We start from the raw sequence: 19,322 nt of genomic DNA, 5'->3' as shown, positions 1-19,322 counted from the left end.
AATTTAATAAAAACTTGCATTCAAACACACAGTTCGAATACAACCAAAATGGCTGCCGCTTAAGTGTCTGTTTCTCCTTAGGTGAAGTCATATTTATGCACAATCAGGCAGTTGGTGCAACTGCCCCCCGCCCCCAATCTGGTCTTTCAGTAAAGTCATAATGTGTATTTTTCTAACAGGCAATATCATGTAAATTAGCCCCACTGTAGCTCACAGTCACATTTTTGGAAATTTTCAGCTCACCAAAAATGCACTTGATTGTGTAATTTCCCACAGCGAGGCACTCCAGAGACCCTACTATTTTCATACAAGGAATTAAAAGTCTTTTTTTTTTTTTTTAATACTAGGTCCCCTTTAACATCCCTTATTGTGGCTGGCCCTTCTTTTGGAATAAGTGTCACCAAAAAAAAAATAAAATAAAAACCCACAAAGAGCAAAACTTGGCCAGAATGAATCCTTTGATGTCCAACGCAAACTAGTGAGACTTTTGAGGCATATTTTCCCCTAAAGTTCCAATGGATTTCCAACTTGAATGGCCTCAGAGACATTTTGACTTGAGGTTCGCTGTATCAAGATTTAGTAGCCCTGTCTATGGAACTCTTCCAGGAAACTATTGGACAAAAAAAAGCTACTTTCTCTCATCCAAAATAGATCTGAAGATCCCAATCCGGATCCCGGCGATGGGATTTGCCGATATGGAGGAGATCACCAAGCCCACCAAGTCGGACCTGTCTGGGCCCAAGAAGGGTCCATGCTGCGTTTGTCCCAAAACCCCCGAGGAGAAGGACCGGGAGAAGGACGATCGCGTCTTTTTAAAGCTCTTCGAGAACTTTCTTCACAATGCCATCTTTCTGCAGAGGTACAGTTACAGTCGAGGGGTGGGGGAGGTTGCTGGGTGCAGGGTGGAGAGGTCCTTCCTTTAGATAATGAGCCATTCCGGGCAGGTTCCAAAAGTGCAATTTATCTGCCTTTTTGTTGCCATGACAACAGGTGGAACATAAGTGCATTTGGACGTGGCAGATTTGGGGAGATACACAAACAAAGGCGACGACAGAGCTGTGATTAAGCATTCTGAAGGGACTACTTTGGCTGCTCGCTCTTAAGATCGCTTAGTCGCCTTTGTTCTCCCGTAACAGCTACCGACATCTGTGTTATGTTAACTTTGCTGGTGGCTGCAGATGTTTCGCGCCATTTCAAAGCCTTCCGCTTTCATGCTCTTCGCATCGACGTGGACAAACGCTCCAGATGTCTGCAAATGGCTTCAAACCATCACAACCTCGATGCACTTGTCGGTTAATCTGATCAGCGCTCAGGAGGTATTTTAGAAATCCATATTGGAAGTGAGGCAGCCGCACCGCTAAAGATCATTCATCCAAGTCTCGTCCTTTTTTTTTTCTCTCTCTCTCTCCCCCGATGCTTATTTGGAATTGGATCGATGTGGCTTTCAAAAAAGGAATGATTAAAAAAAGATGACTTCTTATTGTAACTGAAATCATATCTTCCACCCTGGCTGGCTGTTTGGATGTCTTACATTATAGCTGCTCTCTTGGAGGAAAATTCTGCAGCTTGTTGCTCTATTCAGATCTCAACATTTCTATGTTCATTTTTATTTTAATTTTTTTTTGGGGGGGGGGTGTCGGCTCCTCCTCCATTATGCAAAGATGGTAGTCTTTTAGTCGAGGTGTATCACTTCAGCATCCTTCCTTGAGGTTAATTACTACTTTCCTATTAGCCAGGGCCATAGCGCCATCTTGTGGGATCTGAGATTTTTCGAGACTCAGCAAATTTTTAAAAATTGATTTAGTAACTTTGTCAATAGCAAACTGTGAATAGGTGCCCACTGCACTTTGGCTGATAGGAGCAAGGGAGCAAGATGAAAGAGACACCGCAAACACGGATGGATGCCTTTTGGCTCGGATAATGTGCAGTCCTAAAAACAATAAACTAAACTAATAATAATAATAATAATAATAATAATAAGTATGATGCCGATGGGTGCTAGTAAGCACCAAGGACAACATGAGTAACCCAATGTGACTTACGAAGAATTAAAACAGAATGGATGGATGGAAGAATGTTCAGATTTGCTGATTTAAACTTAACATGGTTCGATTTTTTTCTGCAACAAATATTCTAGATTTTGTTTAAAACTAAAATAGATTGTGTTCATTGGATGCTGTTTTTATTTACTAAAATATTTTAACACTGTGATGCTGCGATATTTTACAACGTTATCCTGAATTCAATTCAGTCGGACTGTTTGTGTAATTCAAACCCTGATCCCCAGAACTGTGAAGCAAACGCCACTATCCACCATTGAAAAGAAGTTAAATGGAACCTGACTGGTTAGTTGAACAACTCTCAGGGTGCATTTATCCAAACTGTAGTGGGATTCATTGTCGTCATTGACAAGCGTGCGTTTCTTCTCTCAGCTCAGCTTCATGCATCTGTCCATTGGCAGCGAATATTTTCTTTTTTTTTTTTCCCCCTGCTGGGGCCGAGGCATTTCCAAGAAATGTACATCTGGATTGTAAAATAATATGGAAAGAGCCCCATTGCAGTGTCTAGTGAACTCCAGAAGACAAACACAAAGTAGGAAAAACAGACAAAGATGTTGGCTGTGTGCAACTAAGGCCCGGCGCAAATAATGTGTTCCCTCTTGGGCGGAAGGTGTCGTCACAGCTTTCCTCCGAGGATTCCATTTCGTAAAGGTTGCTTTTTTTTTTTTTTTTTTTTTTTTTTTTTAAAGCGGGTCAGGTCACGACACTGGCGTAAGTAAGTCACTTAGCAGTAAGGTCAAGCGGCAGTCAGCTGACGACTCGCTCATAACTGACACCATTAAAAGGGACTCATGGTCCCTCAGCCAAGACGAAAATACAGTCACACATTTGAATATATACTTCACTGCCCTGTTATATTTGTAGTGACTTTCTCTGGATTGTACCACACCAGCTATAACTGCCAGGAAGGAATGTTTGCGTGTGTATGAGACTGTTTTTTCCCAAGGCATCAATCGTCCTCTTGTCTCTTCAAAGATGTACCCTGCTGCACTTGACTCGCGGTCATGTCACTATTCCCAATTGAAAATCTGACAAAGGCCACGTAAGGCAGGGCGATGGCCGACTGGTTCCTAACATCGTCACCCTTTTGGCTTCTAAATTGGGCGCATTTTGTTGAATTCCAGAGTAAGAGTGTGTCAAAGAACCATGCATTGATTTCACCTAAAATGCTTTAAAAAAAAAAAAAAAATGGCAGACGTCCTGTTCAATATCAGGCGAGGGCCCTTGAGACTTTCTCTCCCAAGGATTGTCAATGAGTGAGACGACCAGGTTAACAATAATATGAATTTTTTTATCCGAGGATTCTGTAATGACCACGTCAATTTTCTCATTGCCGGGATTCATTTAGCTTTTTTCCAAATGGTCAAAAATAAGAACTTTTTTTCCCTTGAGCGAATCATTTGGAGCCAACTGGCCTGCGGTGTTCACAGATGACTGTTAGCTCAGAGCTGTGCTGCTGTCAGCACCTGTTTGCCCTCCGTGATGACAGCCTCAAGCTTGGGCTAGACAGAGAAAAATAATAACTACCAAAACTTTAAATTAAACCCGACAGAACATCCCAAAAATGAATTAATAACAAATGTAAATAATAATGTAGTGACATAATAGCACGAAAAATCAATAAATAATGTCAATACCTGGTGTGAAAAAGAAACTTGTGTCTTTATTAATAATATTACTTGTTTTTCACAGATTTGGAAGAATGTATGCCTTTGAGTATTGTTATATTTCCTGGCTGTAGGTACTTTGTACTACACTGACGCTAATTTTTTTATTAGCCTGTCAGTGCGATATTACATTGAATGTCAGCATGAGCACTAGCTAAAATGAAATGTCTTGTCTTCAAAAATACAATATGTAATTCATTTTGTTATATGTTTAGTCAGTCTTATAGTAAATTATAGTAAACAACTGGGGCGTCATTCAAAAGTTTAGAGCACATTCGGCGAGGGCAAGCTAGCATTTGTCATTTGCTTGCTAACCAAGCAACATGGTGCATTCAGGGTGCTTTCAAAACACAGGAACTTGTCACCACACCGCACGCTGTTGGGCACATTCATCTTTTTTTATTCGATTCTGATGTTTTTATGATCACGAAAAGCCCAAATCGAAATCTGGATTAAATACCAATGAATCGCCCAGCCCCACCTCGAGCTTCTGGCAGCTGGGCGCTACAAGCCCCGGCTCCAGTCGGCTGTCGTTTCCATTCAGCCAATTCCAATTTGTCATTATGATTCAATAGCCTTCGTGTTTGGGTTCCCCCGCTCTCTCCTACTACCAAATAATCTGTCTGCCTCGCTATGATCCGTCTGACCTCATCCGGCTGCATCGCTCCGCGGGGAGTAGTATGCAGCATCTGGACAAATGGCACACAAGCGCGCGTACACACACACACACACACACACACACACACACACACACACACACACTCACACACACACACGCGCACACGCGCACACAGAGTCATGTAAGCATGTCCAGCGGGATGTTTAAGCTTTGTCTAAAACGCTCCAAACAAGCAATTATGATTAGCTATAATTTGATTTTCTGGCCTTGTCTCTTGCAGTCATTTTCCACAACAGTCAAAGAACCACCGTGAAAAGACAAGAGTCAACGTTAAAAATTAGAAAATAACATTCAAAATTAGAGATTAGGGAAATATTTGAAGATTTAAAAAGGACATCAGGAATACTCCAAATAAAAGTGGAATGCTTTTGATTTTTGAGACAAAACAAGGCAAGGTTGACAGGTAAAAAGTTGTATACATTCCCGATTAAAGTCATAATTTACGATGTACTTGATTGTGAAAGACGTGTTTTATCATGACACAATTAATGTTTTAAAAAAGGAAAGACAAAAAGAATTGAAGACTAAAATTTCTGATTTTCTAGATAAAATCTCCTGTGTTGCAATTTTGGTAAATGTCATATTTCCTCACAAATGTTATTATTTATTTATTTTTATTTATTTATTCGCAAATACTTATTGCTCAGTCCACACGCGTGTGTGTTATTTCTACAAATTCAATCTAAAGTGGTGAAAATGGCTTGCTGTCTTTGACAACGAAATGTTGAACAAGCATGCCGTTTTTGGGGTCTCCTGAAAAGAGTTCATTTTGGAGGTAAAAGAACTGCGCCCGACCCCAACGATATGTAACTTTATTTTCGTAATATTATAGCATTCATCTCAAAAACAAATGAACATTTTCCCAAAATATACATACATAACAAAACCCTCTCCAATATGTGACTTTATTCTTGTTTTCCAGACCTCAAGAGCGACGTCGTCGGGACCTTTTCGGCCTGGCAAATGGCACCGCGTCACACGACGGCGCCGGCAGGGGCAACGGCACACTCGGCCTGAGCGTTAACAACACACAAGGGATCCCTCCGATAATGGAGTACCCCTTCTCTGAGGACAAGAGCACCTCGGAGGGTTTAGAGATCTTCAACTTGAGGCCCTTCACCGTCTACCATATCGACATCCACGCCTGCAATGAGGAGGTGGGCCACTGTAGCGTTGGCGCCTTCGTCTTTGCCAGGACCAAGCCTGCAGGTAGCAACCTATAGGAATATAAGAGATTTATTTAGATGTCTTGGTCACGTTCACTTCTAATTTTGGGGAAAGACAAAGCCGACGACATTCCTGGGAAAGTGCTCTTCGAGAGGAACGACAAGACGGAAGGTTGCGTGTTGCTCCATTGGCCCGAGCCCGTCATGCCCAACGGCCTCATCCTGATGTACGAGATCAAGTACCGTTTGGGTGCCGAGGTGAGTCGCGAGTCACATTTAGTCAGTGGTGGGCACTCGCAAAGTCCTAATACCTGGTGAGCATACCTAAGCAGATTTTTCTTGACTTGAGTATTTATTTTTCAGAATACTCCCAACATTTAAATATAGCTCCCTGTACTTTCTCCTCCCTGCTTTGTTACTTTTTTTTTCCAACCTCGACGAATGTTTGTGGGAACAAATGCACAAGACAATACCTTAACTCAAGAGTGCCCCAACCGATATATATTTTTTTTGTCTGTCACTTGGTTAATTTGTTTGTTTATTTAATTGCCATGATCTGAGGTCCACATAAGCTTTGGATAATTTTGGAAAAAAAAGAAGAAACCTTTCGTAGGGACCGCAGATGGGGGAATCCCCTCATCCAGAATCGAGGCTAAAATGGATGTTGTGTGGGAAACACATAGTATAGGGCCATACAATGTTAACTAAAACATCAAGAGTGTCCATTTAATATGTTGTAGCGTTAGCAAGTAGATGCCTTTGGGGAAGTGGTCCTTCTTCAGGACCTGGCCCTGTCCATCGATGCAGAATTCTCCATAGCAATGCCTCCGGCGAAGTGCTCCATCCAAGATATTGTCCCGATTGGTCGCTGTGGTCAGATACATACTGCAAAAACTTTAGAGTCAATCCTCGCCACCTCGCCTCTTCTCCGAGCAGGAGAGGAAGGGGCAAGAGAGAGGTGAAGCGGCTTTTAAACAGGATTACGTGGGGTAACTAAATGCAAGAGTATAAAAATAAGTCTTAAGTCAAGATCCAGACACGTATACTGAAGTAGCAGCTCTAATTTCCACAGGTAGGGCTTTCCATTGTACTGGACCCGAATACAGAATGCTTGAGAACCTGCGGATGGCTTTTTAGCGCTCTGAGTCACCAAAGTACCAGACCAGCATTTTGTGAACAAAGGTTTTGGGATAGAACATACGCCATGTAATATTTGGAGAGAGTGAAGACAGTGTGTGTGTGTGTGTGTTTATAAGTAAAATGAGAACATTCACAAGGAGCAACTCCGATTCTAGCACTTGATGTCATTCACTAGGCCACACCCCTTAGAGCAGGGGTGTCAAACTCATTTTGGTCGCGGGCCACATTGTAGTGACGGTTTCCCTTGGAGGGCCGTTTTGAGTTTTGGGAAACCATATAAATGTTGAATCCCCTCCACATATTACATACACAGCACACAAATTGATGAATAGCTCGTTTTAAAATCAGAAGTCAAGAAAAATGACTGTTTTTGCGGATTACATATGACAATTTGAAATTTTGGCTTTTCTACGTTTCAGCCCGAGAAGCACGAGTGTGTATCTCGCGAGCAGTACCGCAAGCACCGTGGAGCTCGCCTCAGCAACCTGGGCTCGGGAAACTACTCGGCGTGCGTGCGAGCCACGTCTCTGGCGGGCAACGGCTCCTGGACGGAAAGCGTTTCCTTCTACGTGCCTCCGCCCAAACGTAATATAACGGAGTGAAACGGTCATGAGGAGGCCGGTACTCGATCCTTGCTGATCACTCCCGTCGTGTCCTCACAGGAGACAGTGGCGTGGCGCTGTATCTGATCATCATCATTCCCATCATTGTGATTCTCTTCATCGCCGGACTCACCACCATCCTCTTCTTTGTTAACAAAAAGAGGCAAGTATTTTTCATGGGCTCAACATAGACTCTTACGGTATACAAAGGGTATGAAAATGTTTGCCTTCAATGGCCATGTTTTTATTTTATTGTATTTATTTATTTATTTTCAAAAAGTCCAATTGATCTGGTTCTGTGCACCTGTTTTTTTTAAAGAGTCATTTTTAAAAGAAATTGAGTACATTTTTATATATTTTTAGTCATGATTTTTATGTTTTTAATTTATTTAATATGTAACAAATAATACAAAATTAATACGTTCTAATTACAAAAATTCATTTTGATTTTGTATTTCACAGTTTGTGCTGCTTTTTTTTTTCTTTTAATTTAAGGAGAAGTCAAGTCCAAAATGTTCTTCACAATAATATGTTCGATTTGCCCTTACGTGTCTAAACACAACATTCTGGTTCATATTGTGTTTGTGGAATATGAATTAAGCAGCAAAATCCACCTGCCGTTGACTGAAAATAACATCTCAGCTTCTCAGGGCTCAGGTAACGACGGATCCCATCTCACCTCTTTTCTGAGTTTGGTCATGTGACATTGGCAAGCTGAGCCATGATTGGATGCTTAAGTCATATTCCACAAACGCAACATTCATCAGAATACCGTCTTTAGATTAGTGGGGCCTGAAGAAGCTCTCCAATGATGCTTGTGTGTTTTTCTCATTTTTTGCAAGCTTTTTTTTTTTTTTGACAGGTTCACGTGAGTGCTAATAAGACTAAATAAGACTTCTCTCAGGCCCCGATCATCAATCACATTTTTTGTTTGTTTAGTACCAAATGTTCCTGTTGTCTAGCCCTGCTTCTGATCGATTGCTGAGCCAGTCCACATTTAAACTATGTTGTGCATTGCGTCAAAAGGAATAGCGACCGACTGGGGAACGGAGTCCTTTACGCTTCAGTCAATCCGGAGTACTTCAGTGCCGCAGAGAGTAAGAAGCATCCCAAACACGTAAGATTTCCTTATTAGGTACGTGCCTCTGACCTCCTGCCGTGTTGCGACAGTGTACGTCCCAGACGAGTGGGAGGTGGCGAGAGAGAAGATCACCATGCACCGGGAGCTGGGCCAGGGCTCCTTTGGCATGGTGTACGAGGGCATCGCCAAGGGGGTGGTGAAGGACGAGCCCGAGACGCGAGTGGCCATCAAGACTGTCAACGAGTCAGCCAGCATGAGGGAGCGCATCGAGTTTTTGAACGAGGCGTCTGTGATGAAAGAGTTCAACTGCCACCATGTGGTAAGCGCCCTGGGAACACCCCCCCGTAGACCCTCCTCGAAAAAAAAAAAAAAACAACGCCTGACGTTGGTGCGGATGAATCATTGCGGCGCGACTATAAATAAATGTGACATCAAACGCGGAGTCTCAAGATGTTGCAGGAGGTCGGCGGGTCAAGATCATTCCAGTTTTTAACAGACTGGAGCAAGGAGCGGCCTCCCGGAGATGTAACCCTTAATCAGGGCGATCCCTGTCTCGTCAACTCGACTGAAGACGTTTTGTAATGCACTTTCTCCGCGGAAGGATTCTCTTACAACTCTTCTCAAATGCTTGTGCTGTAAGAAATAAATCACAGGGAGATCGGAGCGCCGTTGTGTGCGGATTACTGTTTTTAAGACGCGTGAAGGAGGCGTGTAATTAACATTCATCCTTAATTTGGCAGCAGGCGTGATTGGATTGAGACAGGAAGTCAGGCTTCACCGCATCTTACCTCAAGTTAACCCTGATTTATCACCCTCTACCGTACACTTGTACATCCTGGACCGGTGGCCACTAAATCGCAGTATGCACACGCATAGACCTACACACACCCCATATGGAAAATCTGAGTGGAAAATTGAACAAGGACATTCTGACAGTGAGGCGGAAATGCAAACTAAATGCAAATAAATCCCAAGCTATTGCCAAATCTTCTATTGCATGCTGCCAGTTATACGTGCCACACAGTGCCGCCAAAATGGACCCGATGAAGCTTATTGGTCACGGTCTGAATTTGACGTGGCTCGTTTGTCCTCTACACAAGCTGTGTTTTGTGACTGGAATAGAGAATATCAGACATTTCAGGTCAAATTCAACTGTATCTTCACCATACCCCTCGCCTTTACCCTAACCCTTCAATGTTTTGGAATACAACAACGTAACCCCTCAAGCATACTCTAACCCCAACTCTCAACTTTATCAAGAGACGCTGAAACAAAAAAAAAAACAAAAAAAACAACTGCAGCTAAAAAAAAAATGCCGAGAACAAAAAAAAAAAAAAAAAAAACAACTGCAGCTAAAAAAAAAATGCCGTGTACGAATAAAGATCAAACATAAACCACAGTAATTAAAAAAAATGATCATAAAATCAAGATCCTGCAGCGCCTCCTCTGTCTTTAAGATCATCCTGTGACGGTGCTTACAGTGTGTTGGCCGCCTGCGGTTCCGCTATCAACCTTTTGATGGTCTTGTCTGTTATGAAGTTCAGATTCCCCGGACGAGCGATAAAAAAAAAAGAGCGATATGCTCCCTTCACACTGGCGTTCAGGAGGTCCAGTTAGATTCTCTCTTGTTTTGACGGTGTTCATATTGTGTGACGTTGAAAGTAAATGCAAGAGAGAGGGACACGAGTCTCCACTGAACTGTATGAGGGTGCTGACATGCAAAAAAACCCCACAAGAAACAGTCGTGTTGGCTAACGGTTAAATGTAAACTAATAACGGGTGTTTTCTAACAGCGGTTAGCTCATAGGTTGGCGAGTAACCTCACATTCTCGGTTCAAATCTCCTGTCCTGATTAGTCTTCTCTCGCTTTACTTTACTAGCCGGAGGAGACGCTAGCCGGGCATCGCAAACGTCATGATCACAGTGTGCATAACATCACACACGTCTGTTACAAGCTAAGTTTGAAAAGTAAACTTAAGCTGCCGTAGCGTCCATTTTCCTTCAACGAACATCATGGCCAAAACGCTGGAAATGGTCCACAATGGGTCCACACGAAATACAACAAAAAACAGCAGAGCTGTTGAAGACGGCTGCCAACTAGGGTGCTAGCTATACAAACCCCGAACTGTAATTCTTAGGTTAGCTTAGTTTTGGAAAGCACCTTCGCTACCACTTGGGCAATCCTTTTCTCACGACATTTCCCACATGACTCACGATTGACCTTTTTCCAGTGACAAACGCAGGTACTAATAGAAATACCTGCTCAGCCAGGGTTCATTGTAACATCCAAGGATACACAACCAAAATAAACTGCTAGCATTAGCTAATATTGTTCCTTATTTCTGGATGTTGTGGTATTGTACTCCAACTTGACTGCCCTTTAAACCATGGCAGTTCTGCGCATCGGAACCAGCCGGTTCTGATCGATGACGTTATCGTGCTCGATCCTTGACGTGTGTTGCTACGTCCTGATTGGTGCAGGTGAGGCTTCTGGGCGTGGTCTCCCAGGGACAACCCACCTTGGTGATTATGGAGCTGATGACCAGCGGTGATCTCAAAAGCCACCTGCGTTCTCTTCGAAAAGAAGTAATTGTTCTTTTTCTATGTGGTGTTTTTTATAGTTCTGGCATGAAAAGGTCATTTCACCTGTTGTTCTCTCCTGCAGAACACCAACGTCCAGGTCTTGCCCCCGCTCAAGAAGATGATCCAGATGGCGGGGGAGATCGCCGACGGCATGGCATATCTAAACGCCAACAAATTTGTACACAGAGACCTAGCGGCCAGAAACTGTATGGTGGCTGAAGACTTTACGGTGAAGATTGGAGGTGAGTGAGAAGCTTCAGGGCTCTGCGTGATTTAGATGTCCTTTCAAAATAAATACTAGAACTTCAGTGAGTGCCTTTAGCAGTGCTGAATGGATGTGTGTCATCCCTAACCTGCCTCCTCCTATTTCCTGCAGATTTCGGAATGACCAGAGATATTTACGAGACAGATTACTATCGAAAAGGAGGAAAGGGCCTGCTGCCCGTCCGCTGGATGTCACCCGAGTCGCTGAAAGACGGCGTGTTTACGACCATGTCAGATGTCTGGTAAGAGCAATTTTCCCCCAAATCACTTTTGGTCATACTGTATTTGTTGTCATGACATGTCAGAAAGCATTCAATTTTCTCAAAAGCCGAGAGTGCACCGCATAATCCGATGTACCTTACACTGTATATGGAACAATATTCTGATTTTGTGGACGTAGTGTTTTAAATGTTCTGTAAAGCGCTTTGTTCCAGCTGCAGCCGTTGAAAAAGCGCTATATAAATTAAACTGTATTGTATTGTATTCTATTTAATGCCTTTGTTACAGCTGCAGCCGTTGCAAAAGCGTTATATAAATTAAACTGTATTGTATTCTATTTAATGCAGCTCTATCTAGTGAATGCATAACGCAACAGCAGCCACCATTGTAGCTTTTATTCTATGCACCTTATAATGCGGTGCGCCCAATATATAAAACAGTTTTCAAATCGGCCATTCATTGAAGGTGTGCCTTATACGCCGAAGCGCCTTATAAGTGCGGAAAATATAGTAATCTATGCACTCGCACTCATCGCGGGCACACCACTGCAACCTCACACTGACTGTGAACTTGTTATTCCAGAAAAGCACCTTATTTGTCATGGAATGTTAGTATAACACTGAATGAGTGAAGGTTTGAAGTTTTATTTTGTTACTTAAAATAAGTACCTAATTAACAAAATTGTTCATCAATTGTTCTCCATCTTTTTGTTAATATATAAAAATGGCTAAATTATTGCAAGAAATATTACAGGACCGCCAACGAGTTTGCCCCAGTGTTTCAGTTATGCGCAACTGTGCAAATTTTACACACAGAAAATGAAAAGTAATAACGGTGCCATTTGTGCACATTTTGGAAGCTGCAAATACAAAAAAAAAGTGAAAGCACACAGGATGGGCTTGTTTCTTTGGCTAATCTACTGTTGTTTGGGACTTCTTTTTTTGTGTGCAAACTTTCCAGATAGCGCTACTGATTGAGTATTTGTGTAGGGTGGGGGCAGGTCATATTAGGGACCCCTAAAATACGAATATTTTTACCAGGATACACACATATGCAAAAATTGGTGAGTGTTCAATTACATGAATCTGAACTCCAGGTTCAGACTAAAGTATCAGTTATTAGCCAACAGAATGGCTTTCTTTTGGTTTTTTTCTCATCCTCAGGCTTGTACTGCTCCAATTTAGTATCTTTCTATGAACAGCAGCATGATTGCGGGGAACAAAAAGTGTTTGCATTTTTTTTTTCCCCAACTCCAAATGTCCCATGTGTCAGTCCTTAAGAATGGCCTTAAACGCCTCCAGATGTTTCCCCAAATGAGCGGGTTGCCGCGCCAGGGCAGACTCCCCTTGCACATTGCGAAAACGCATCCCCCTGGTTTGATGTCGGACAGCGCATAAAGTTTGGCGTGACACTCCCCTCCCACGACCCACCCCCCCTACCCACCTCCCAAGTGGTGGACTGTTTTCGTGTGAGCGTCTCTGTTAGCTCAAGCCTGTGTGTACTCGGTTGTGCTTGTTGGTAAAAGCGCGACTTGCAAGGACGAGCAAATATTGCGGTCGCTGTCAGTCACGGTAAGAATTTCTCCATCAGTGAGGGAGGCTGGCTAGCAAAGTGAGGTGACGTTTACTGTGCAAACTCCTGACCTCCGATGGTCAAGCCAACATTATTCGCAATCTTGCCAGCTGTCACTCTGACTTCATCTGAATACATCTGCCCGTTTATAAATAGTCATTTGCTGAAGGTTGTTCACAGCACCTGCATATTTTTTTTCATATCCTCATTATTATTAGGGCCCCACACACCAAATATTATCATTAATCTGACTAATTACACTGGTCAAAAGCAAATTTTAATCAGGAATTTGACCCAAAAAGTGCTTGCAGAATACGGATTTTACCATGCGTTGTAATTTGTAGCTATGCTTCAGAAAAAAACTCCACCTATTTTTGAACCTATCTCTTAATTCATAAATTCGACAACAGATATTTCTGTATGATATGTTATATTATTATTATGAAAATCGAATGTAATAGAGCAGGGGTGTCAAACTCATGTTTGGCGTGGGCCACATTTTAGTTGCCGTTTCACTTGGAGAGACTCAAACCATAGAAAGAAGTCAAGAATAACTATTGATTCAACTATTGTGTAAATGACGATCATGAGGGGTTTGGTCACAAGAAAATGTTTACAATATATCTCTTATTTATTACATTTGAGAATTAATAATTTTGGTCGAGATTTAAGAAAGGATCATGGAAGTTGACATGTTTGAGCTGCTTTTGCTGGCCACATAAAATGATGTGGCAGGCCAGATCTGGCCCCCGGGCCTTGCGTTTGACACCTGTGTACTAGAGAAACATCATGGGCAGATTGTGAATCAGTGCAAAAAATATATTTATCTCGAAAAGTGTCCTTGTATATCCATATCGAATTTGGGCAGAGCATGGCATCACACTTTGCTTCAAATCAGCCATTTTGTGTGAATTGCAGAATCCTTTGATTCAGGATTTCATCGCAACGAATCCTGACCGGAAGTTGTTTTTTTTTGCATTAAAATTGAATGATTATGTTAAAGATTTGCCCATTTAAAATGGTGTGCGAGAGTATCCCTGATTCTAGTCAGACGACTGAGTGATGACATTCAGTTCAGTTTAGTTGACTTTGTTAACCCGTTGATGTAGCAAACCAGATGGGTCTTAAAAAGTCCACGTCCATCCATCACATCACATGTGTGAGGAAATCATTTGTCTTGCAAACAGGTCGTTTGGCGTGGTGCTGTGGGAGATCGCCACCTTGGCCGAGCAGCCCTACCAGGGCATGTCCAACGAGCAAGTGCTGCGCTTCGTCATGGAGGGAGGACTCCTGGACAAGCCTGACAACTGTCCTGACATGCTGTGAGTCTTGCGCCCCCCCCCCCCACCATCATTATGTTTTTTTTCTTACAGGTTAATGCAGCCTTTCCCAAGCTTTTTAAACCACACAGAATTGGCTCACCCCTCTTAAAAAAAAAAAAAAAAAAAACTAAAAAAAACATGTTTTTTGCAAACTCATGTTCATTCATGCAAATGATTACTGACGAAATAGTCACAACAATTCTACAACTGTTCAATGGGTGCTCACACCCCTGTTTGGAAATCATTTTAGCAACGTAAGTGTGTGATGAATCATCCACCCTTGATATCTGTTTATATTTGACCTATTTCAAGTTGTGGTTCATTGTGAAGCTATCATGTGGTGTGCGCGCGTCACGACGAGGCCCGGGGTTGGCGTCACAGCTTAAAAGCGTCCTGTTGATGACGTGGTGCCGACCCGGCCGGGGGCCAGAGAATGCAACCCCAGCCACCCCTCCACTCCAATGTCCATGCCAATCATTCCTGTCTGTTCGCCAATGTGTGAGCTCATTCATTCATTCTTCACTTGCTGGCTGGAGGAGGAGTTCTCAAAGTTTTTGGGTCAAGGGGAGAAATTTGGCCAAGGATCCCCTTATTATCCTCAACATAATTACCCCATAGGGCTGCACGATTAATTGAATTTTCATCACGACCACAATTTCGGCATGATTATATTAACCTGATCGTAGGGACATTTCCATTCAAGCCTTTCAACAGCCAGTGGTCAGCCAACCACTAGGGGGCGACCATGTGGTTAAGGCTTCATTAAGCGACCTAAATAGCAATAAAGTGAAAGGGATTGTTGCCCGGACTTGTTTCGTATTCCTGGCAAGTGACATTAAGTAAGATATAAGCATATTTATTCAGTCGGCCCCTGGTAAATTCTGAATTCTCAAGTAAATTCAAATTTCTTTTAATTATTGTCATTTATCATATATTTGAAAACTATCATCCATTTATTTTAAAGTTTCTCGTTGCATTGAAAACTGTTGACTTATTGTTTGTTGAAAATTGGTGCAGTAAAAATACAGATATTTTACCCAAATGTGACAAATAATTGGATTAATGATCAAGATTACAATACAGTATTGATCAAATTGATCGCTGTTATAATTTTGGCTACAATCATGCAGCACTACCACTGATACCACGAAATGTGATAGGACTTTAAAAAACTGATTTTCCCAGAATTGAATTGTTCTGGATGGTTTTCACAGCGAAAAAAAAAAAAGATTACAATGTTATAATGAAATCATATTTCTACAAGAAAAAAGGTAATCAAGGTTTATTGAGATAAGAAGGGGATATTTTAACAGGTGAACCAAAAAAAATACAACGTTATTCTCATACTACACAACATAATCATTTATTGCTAATTATTTTACGGGTCGCCAAGCTCTGGTTTGCGGACCCCCAGGGGTCCGGGGAGTCCAGTTTGAGAACCACTGCGTCAGCAGACAAGGTCCATACATGCGTGTGTCTGACCTCAACGAGAAGGCATTCTGCTCACCCTCAGCTTTCCCTCCTCCTCCCCCCGCCATGGCTGACCTCACCTTAGAAAGAGAGACAGCAAGTCGCGGAAGAAGAAAGAGAAAAAAAAAAAGCACGAGCTAATGTTGTGCAGACACAAACTTCTAGTTTCTATGGCAGCCTGACTGTGTTGTCCTGATTACAGCGGTGTGTGGATTGTGTTACAGAGGTGGTGTGCTTGGGGGGGGGGGGGTGGCAGGAAAATGGCGGCTTTCAAAAACAAAGTATTGAAAGGAGACATGTTATGAATTTTCCCCCCGTGAGTGTCTGTGACAAGCTTTCGTCAAAATATCCCCAGAATCGCGGAATACGGTGCACTTTTCAGCCTCTTTTTCTAGCCTTGCTTAAATCAGGCTGTCCTATCTTGCGCAAATGAGTCGAAGAGTCACCCCACCCCTCTAATGCAGGGTTAATACCGAGCACAGCTATTTTGTTACCATGACGACCGGGACAAAGAGGCATTGCGCGACTCTCTGAGCGGATACTACTTGAGGAAATGTGGCATCCCGGATTGGGTTCACGGCTTTTGTGGTGGATCCTTGTTAAGCCCGAGTTTAAAAAAAAAAAAAAAAAGCACAAGCGAACAGTAAAGGCACAGATCATATTTTCACTCATGGGGGCAACACTTCATTACAAAGCCGTCAAATTACACTGTGGAGGAGAACATGGAAAAGTCAAGCAGGGAGTAGGGAGGGCGTAGCCGAGATTCAAACCCTCAACCTCTGAACTGTCGGCTCGACGTGTTCAGAGATGAAAACACAGGTAGATATGACGAATCTCTTTTGAGCTGCGTGCCTACGGCCAAGTGAAGGTAGGGGGAGCAAAGAACGAAATAACCTTTTCCAGGTAAAATCCTTTTTTTTTTTTCCCAATTGTTCAGTATTGTTAGCATAGAGAGCTTCGCACTGTTCCGCCTTGTCCGGGTCGTCTCCAGGATCAGATAGCTCGGGGTTGCTGTCTCCAACCTCCCTCGCAGGGACGTTGCCAAACAGGACTCGTATTTAAATGATTTACGACGGAGAATTACGTCATCGCTTGCTGACGGTGAATTCGAGTGGGGAGGGACCTCACTGGGGCACGTGTAGTCTGTTTTTTTGCAGCACAAGCATAAGTGTACAGTAGACATAAAATGGCCACATTTGAAGTAGAATTTTTTTTTCTGGAAATGTCGCAATAAACTGAGCTAAAATCAAACATTTACATTACTTAAATAAATTTAATTTCAAAGCTCAATTTTTTAGGTGTGATGGATTGCTTGAGTTTTTAAAAATTCATCCCATGTTTCATTTTTTCCCCAGTATACAAGTAATCAGGATCCTTTTGAATTGTGCAAAAACAAAGTACCTGTACGGTTTTCCCTCACTACTTCGCCATTTGCTTATTGCGGATTTTCATTTGTGACCATAATTTCATATATTGCAGTTGTATTGCTCTATTCTGGCATGTTTTCTTGCTGTTTTTCTTCTTTCTAAGGCGGCCCGGTCAAAAAAAATCTTTTTTTTTTTTTTTAGGGGAACTTTATTTTACAAAAAACAAGATCATAAAAAATAGACACCTCCTCGCCTATAATCAGCAGCTCGGCATTTATTCTATATTTCACATATTTTAAAATTACATTTATTAAGAGGAACAAGTGTTTAGTCGGGTGGGAATCGTTCATAATGGCTTAACAGAGTTAGGTGTAAACCCCCCCCCCCCAATTATTTATTTGCCATGTTGTCAAATAATCTTCATTTTTACAGCAAAAATTCAAAGTTTTGAATGCTTTCTTTTGAGTGATAAGAGGGGCCGGTTAATGTACCTGTTGTGTTGATTCTTTGCTAAAACGCACACGCAGCAACAGATGGCAGGGTTGTTGTCAAGTTACTCCGGAGCAGCGGGGAAACAATTTTCCCGCGGCCCTCCCGGCTGTGTTCAAACTCAACAAAAATCGCTCTCGAGAGCCCGCTGGAGACAAACCACCATTTTATTTGGGCCTTAACTACCATACATTATATGAACTGATTGAGTTTGCAGGCGTACCAAAGGAAGTGGCGAATGACTGACTGCACGTCCGTCAGGTAAAAATGTAGTCTCTCCTGCCACCTGCAGGCGAGAAATAGAAGTAAAGATTGGTTCAGCCGACCATTGGTAACGTTTGGCATTTTCAAGTCAAGCTTCTGCTCACTCATGCCCTTTTGTGGAATATCTTCAATTGTTCAGTGTGCCTGTATATTCATCACAATCAAATCTTGACAAACACGAATAAGTGTGTCAAGTTTTAAATTTAGAATCGTCTTCATTGTTTCAAAACAAACAAAAAAAATTGTCTCCAGTAGTGTGAGGGAGTATTGCTCGAACAAGCAACTACGACAAACAAAGACATGACACATGAGTACAGAGAGTCTTTACGTTATGTAAGGAGCCATTTGTGCTGTCGTACGGACCAACGACAGCTGTGCAAACGATGCGGGGAGTCATTTAGCAACGAGGTCATTAGTTGCGCAGTTATTATTCCTTTACGCCAAATCTGGGTAGAGTACGGTCGGGGGGGGGGGGGGGGGGGGGGGGGGCACATCAAGCCCACCCACTGTCTCTGACTGTGCTTTTATTTTGAAAGTTGTTTTTATTTGATGTGCACACGTATGGATACTGGTAAAATGATACTGTACGCTAATCTACAGTTTCATTTGCTGTATCATTATACATCACTGTCAATAATTGATGATTGGAATGCCAATAGTTGAACAGACATGCCATTTTGCGGGTATCCCGAAAAGTGCTGATTTTGCCCGCCCGACACTAGCGATATCATTTTTTGGGAAGAGCTCTTCTGTAAATTGCGGCATCCAGGGAAGATGCATTTTTTACAATGGAGTAGAACTCCATTCTTAAACGGAGGATCCTCCTTGTATTGATTCTGGTCAGCGTGTTGACTGGACTGCTCGTTGGTGTGTGTGTGCAGGTTTGAGCTGATGCGGATGTGCTGGCAGTACAACCCTAAAATGCGTCCGTCCTTCCTGGAGATCATCAGCAGCATCAAGGAGGAGCTGGAGCCGCCCTTCCGAGAAGTGAGCTTCTTCTTCAGCGAGGAGAACAAGCCGCCCGACACCGAGGAACTGGACATGCAGGTGGAGAACATGGAGAACATTCCGCTGGCCCCCGCCACGACCATCCAGCCCCCGGTCGCTGCCCCATCGGCGGGGTGCACCGCGGGCGCATCGCCGCCCTCCTCGTCCCAGCAGCCGCCCTGCCCTGCCCCGGAGCCCGGCGGCCCTTTCCTGAGACCCGGCTCACCCGCCGCGGGGCCCTCGGACAGCAAGCATGCGGGACTGGCGGCCGCCAACGGGCCCGTGGTGCTGCTCAGGCCCAACTTTGACGAGCTGCAGCCCTACGCGCACATGAACGGCGGCAGGAAGAACGAACGGCCGCTACCGCTGCCCCAATCGTCGGCTTGCTAA

The 19,322-nt window shown here is 43.0% G+C and overlaps 1 protein-coding gene across 1 annotated transcript in view; it reads left to right on the top strand.

Annotated features, from left to right (window-relative positions):
- igf1ra (insulin-like growth factor 1a receptor) overlaps positions 1–19,322 on the top strand; it is a 112,941-nt gene extending 93,619 nt beyond the window's left edge. The window contains exons 10-21 of the mRNA XM_019865417.1: positions 652–859; positions 5,329–5,615; positions 5,688–5,830; positions 7,132–7,297; positions 7,375–7,477; positions 8,341–8,411; positions 8,485–8,714; positions 10,877–10,981; positions 11,061–11,220; positions 11,355–11,484; positions 14,221–14,355; positions 18,827–19,322. Of these exons, the coding sequence (XP_019720976.1) occupies positions 652–859; positions 5,329–5,615; positions 5,688–5,830; positions 7,132–7,297; positions 7,375–7,477; positions 8,341–8,411; positions 8,485–8,714; positions 10,877–10,981; positions 11,061–11,220; positions 11,355–11,484; positions 14,221–14,355; positions 18,827–19,322 (2,234 nt within the window). The remainder of the gene's footprint in view (positions 1–651; positions 860–5,328; positions 5,616–5,687; positions 5,831–7,131; positions 7,298–7,374; positions 7,478–8,340; positions 8,412–8,484; positions 8,715–10,876; positions 10,982–11,060; positions 11,221–11,354; positions 11,485–14,220; positions 14,356–18,826) is intronic.

Source organism: Hippocampus comes, unplaced genomic scaffold (genome assembly GCF_001891065.2).
Source record: "Hippocampus comes isolate QL1 unplaced genomic scaffold, H_comes_QL1_v1.1 scaffold42, whole genome shotgun sequence".
In the NCBI taxonomy this organism is placed as follows: Eukaryota; Metazoa; Chordata; class Actinopteri; order Syngnathiformes; family Syngnathidae; genus Hippocampus; species Hippocampus comes.
Note: the sequence above shows the minus strand (reverse complement) of the source record. Positions and strands in the feature narration are given on the sequence as shown.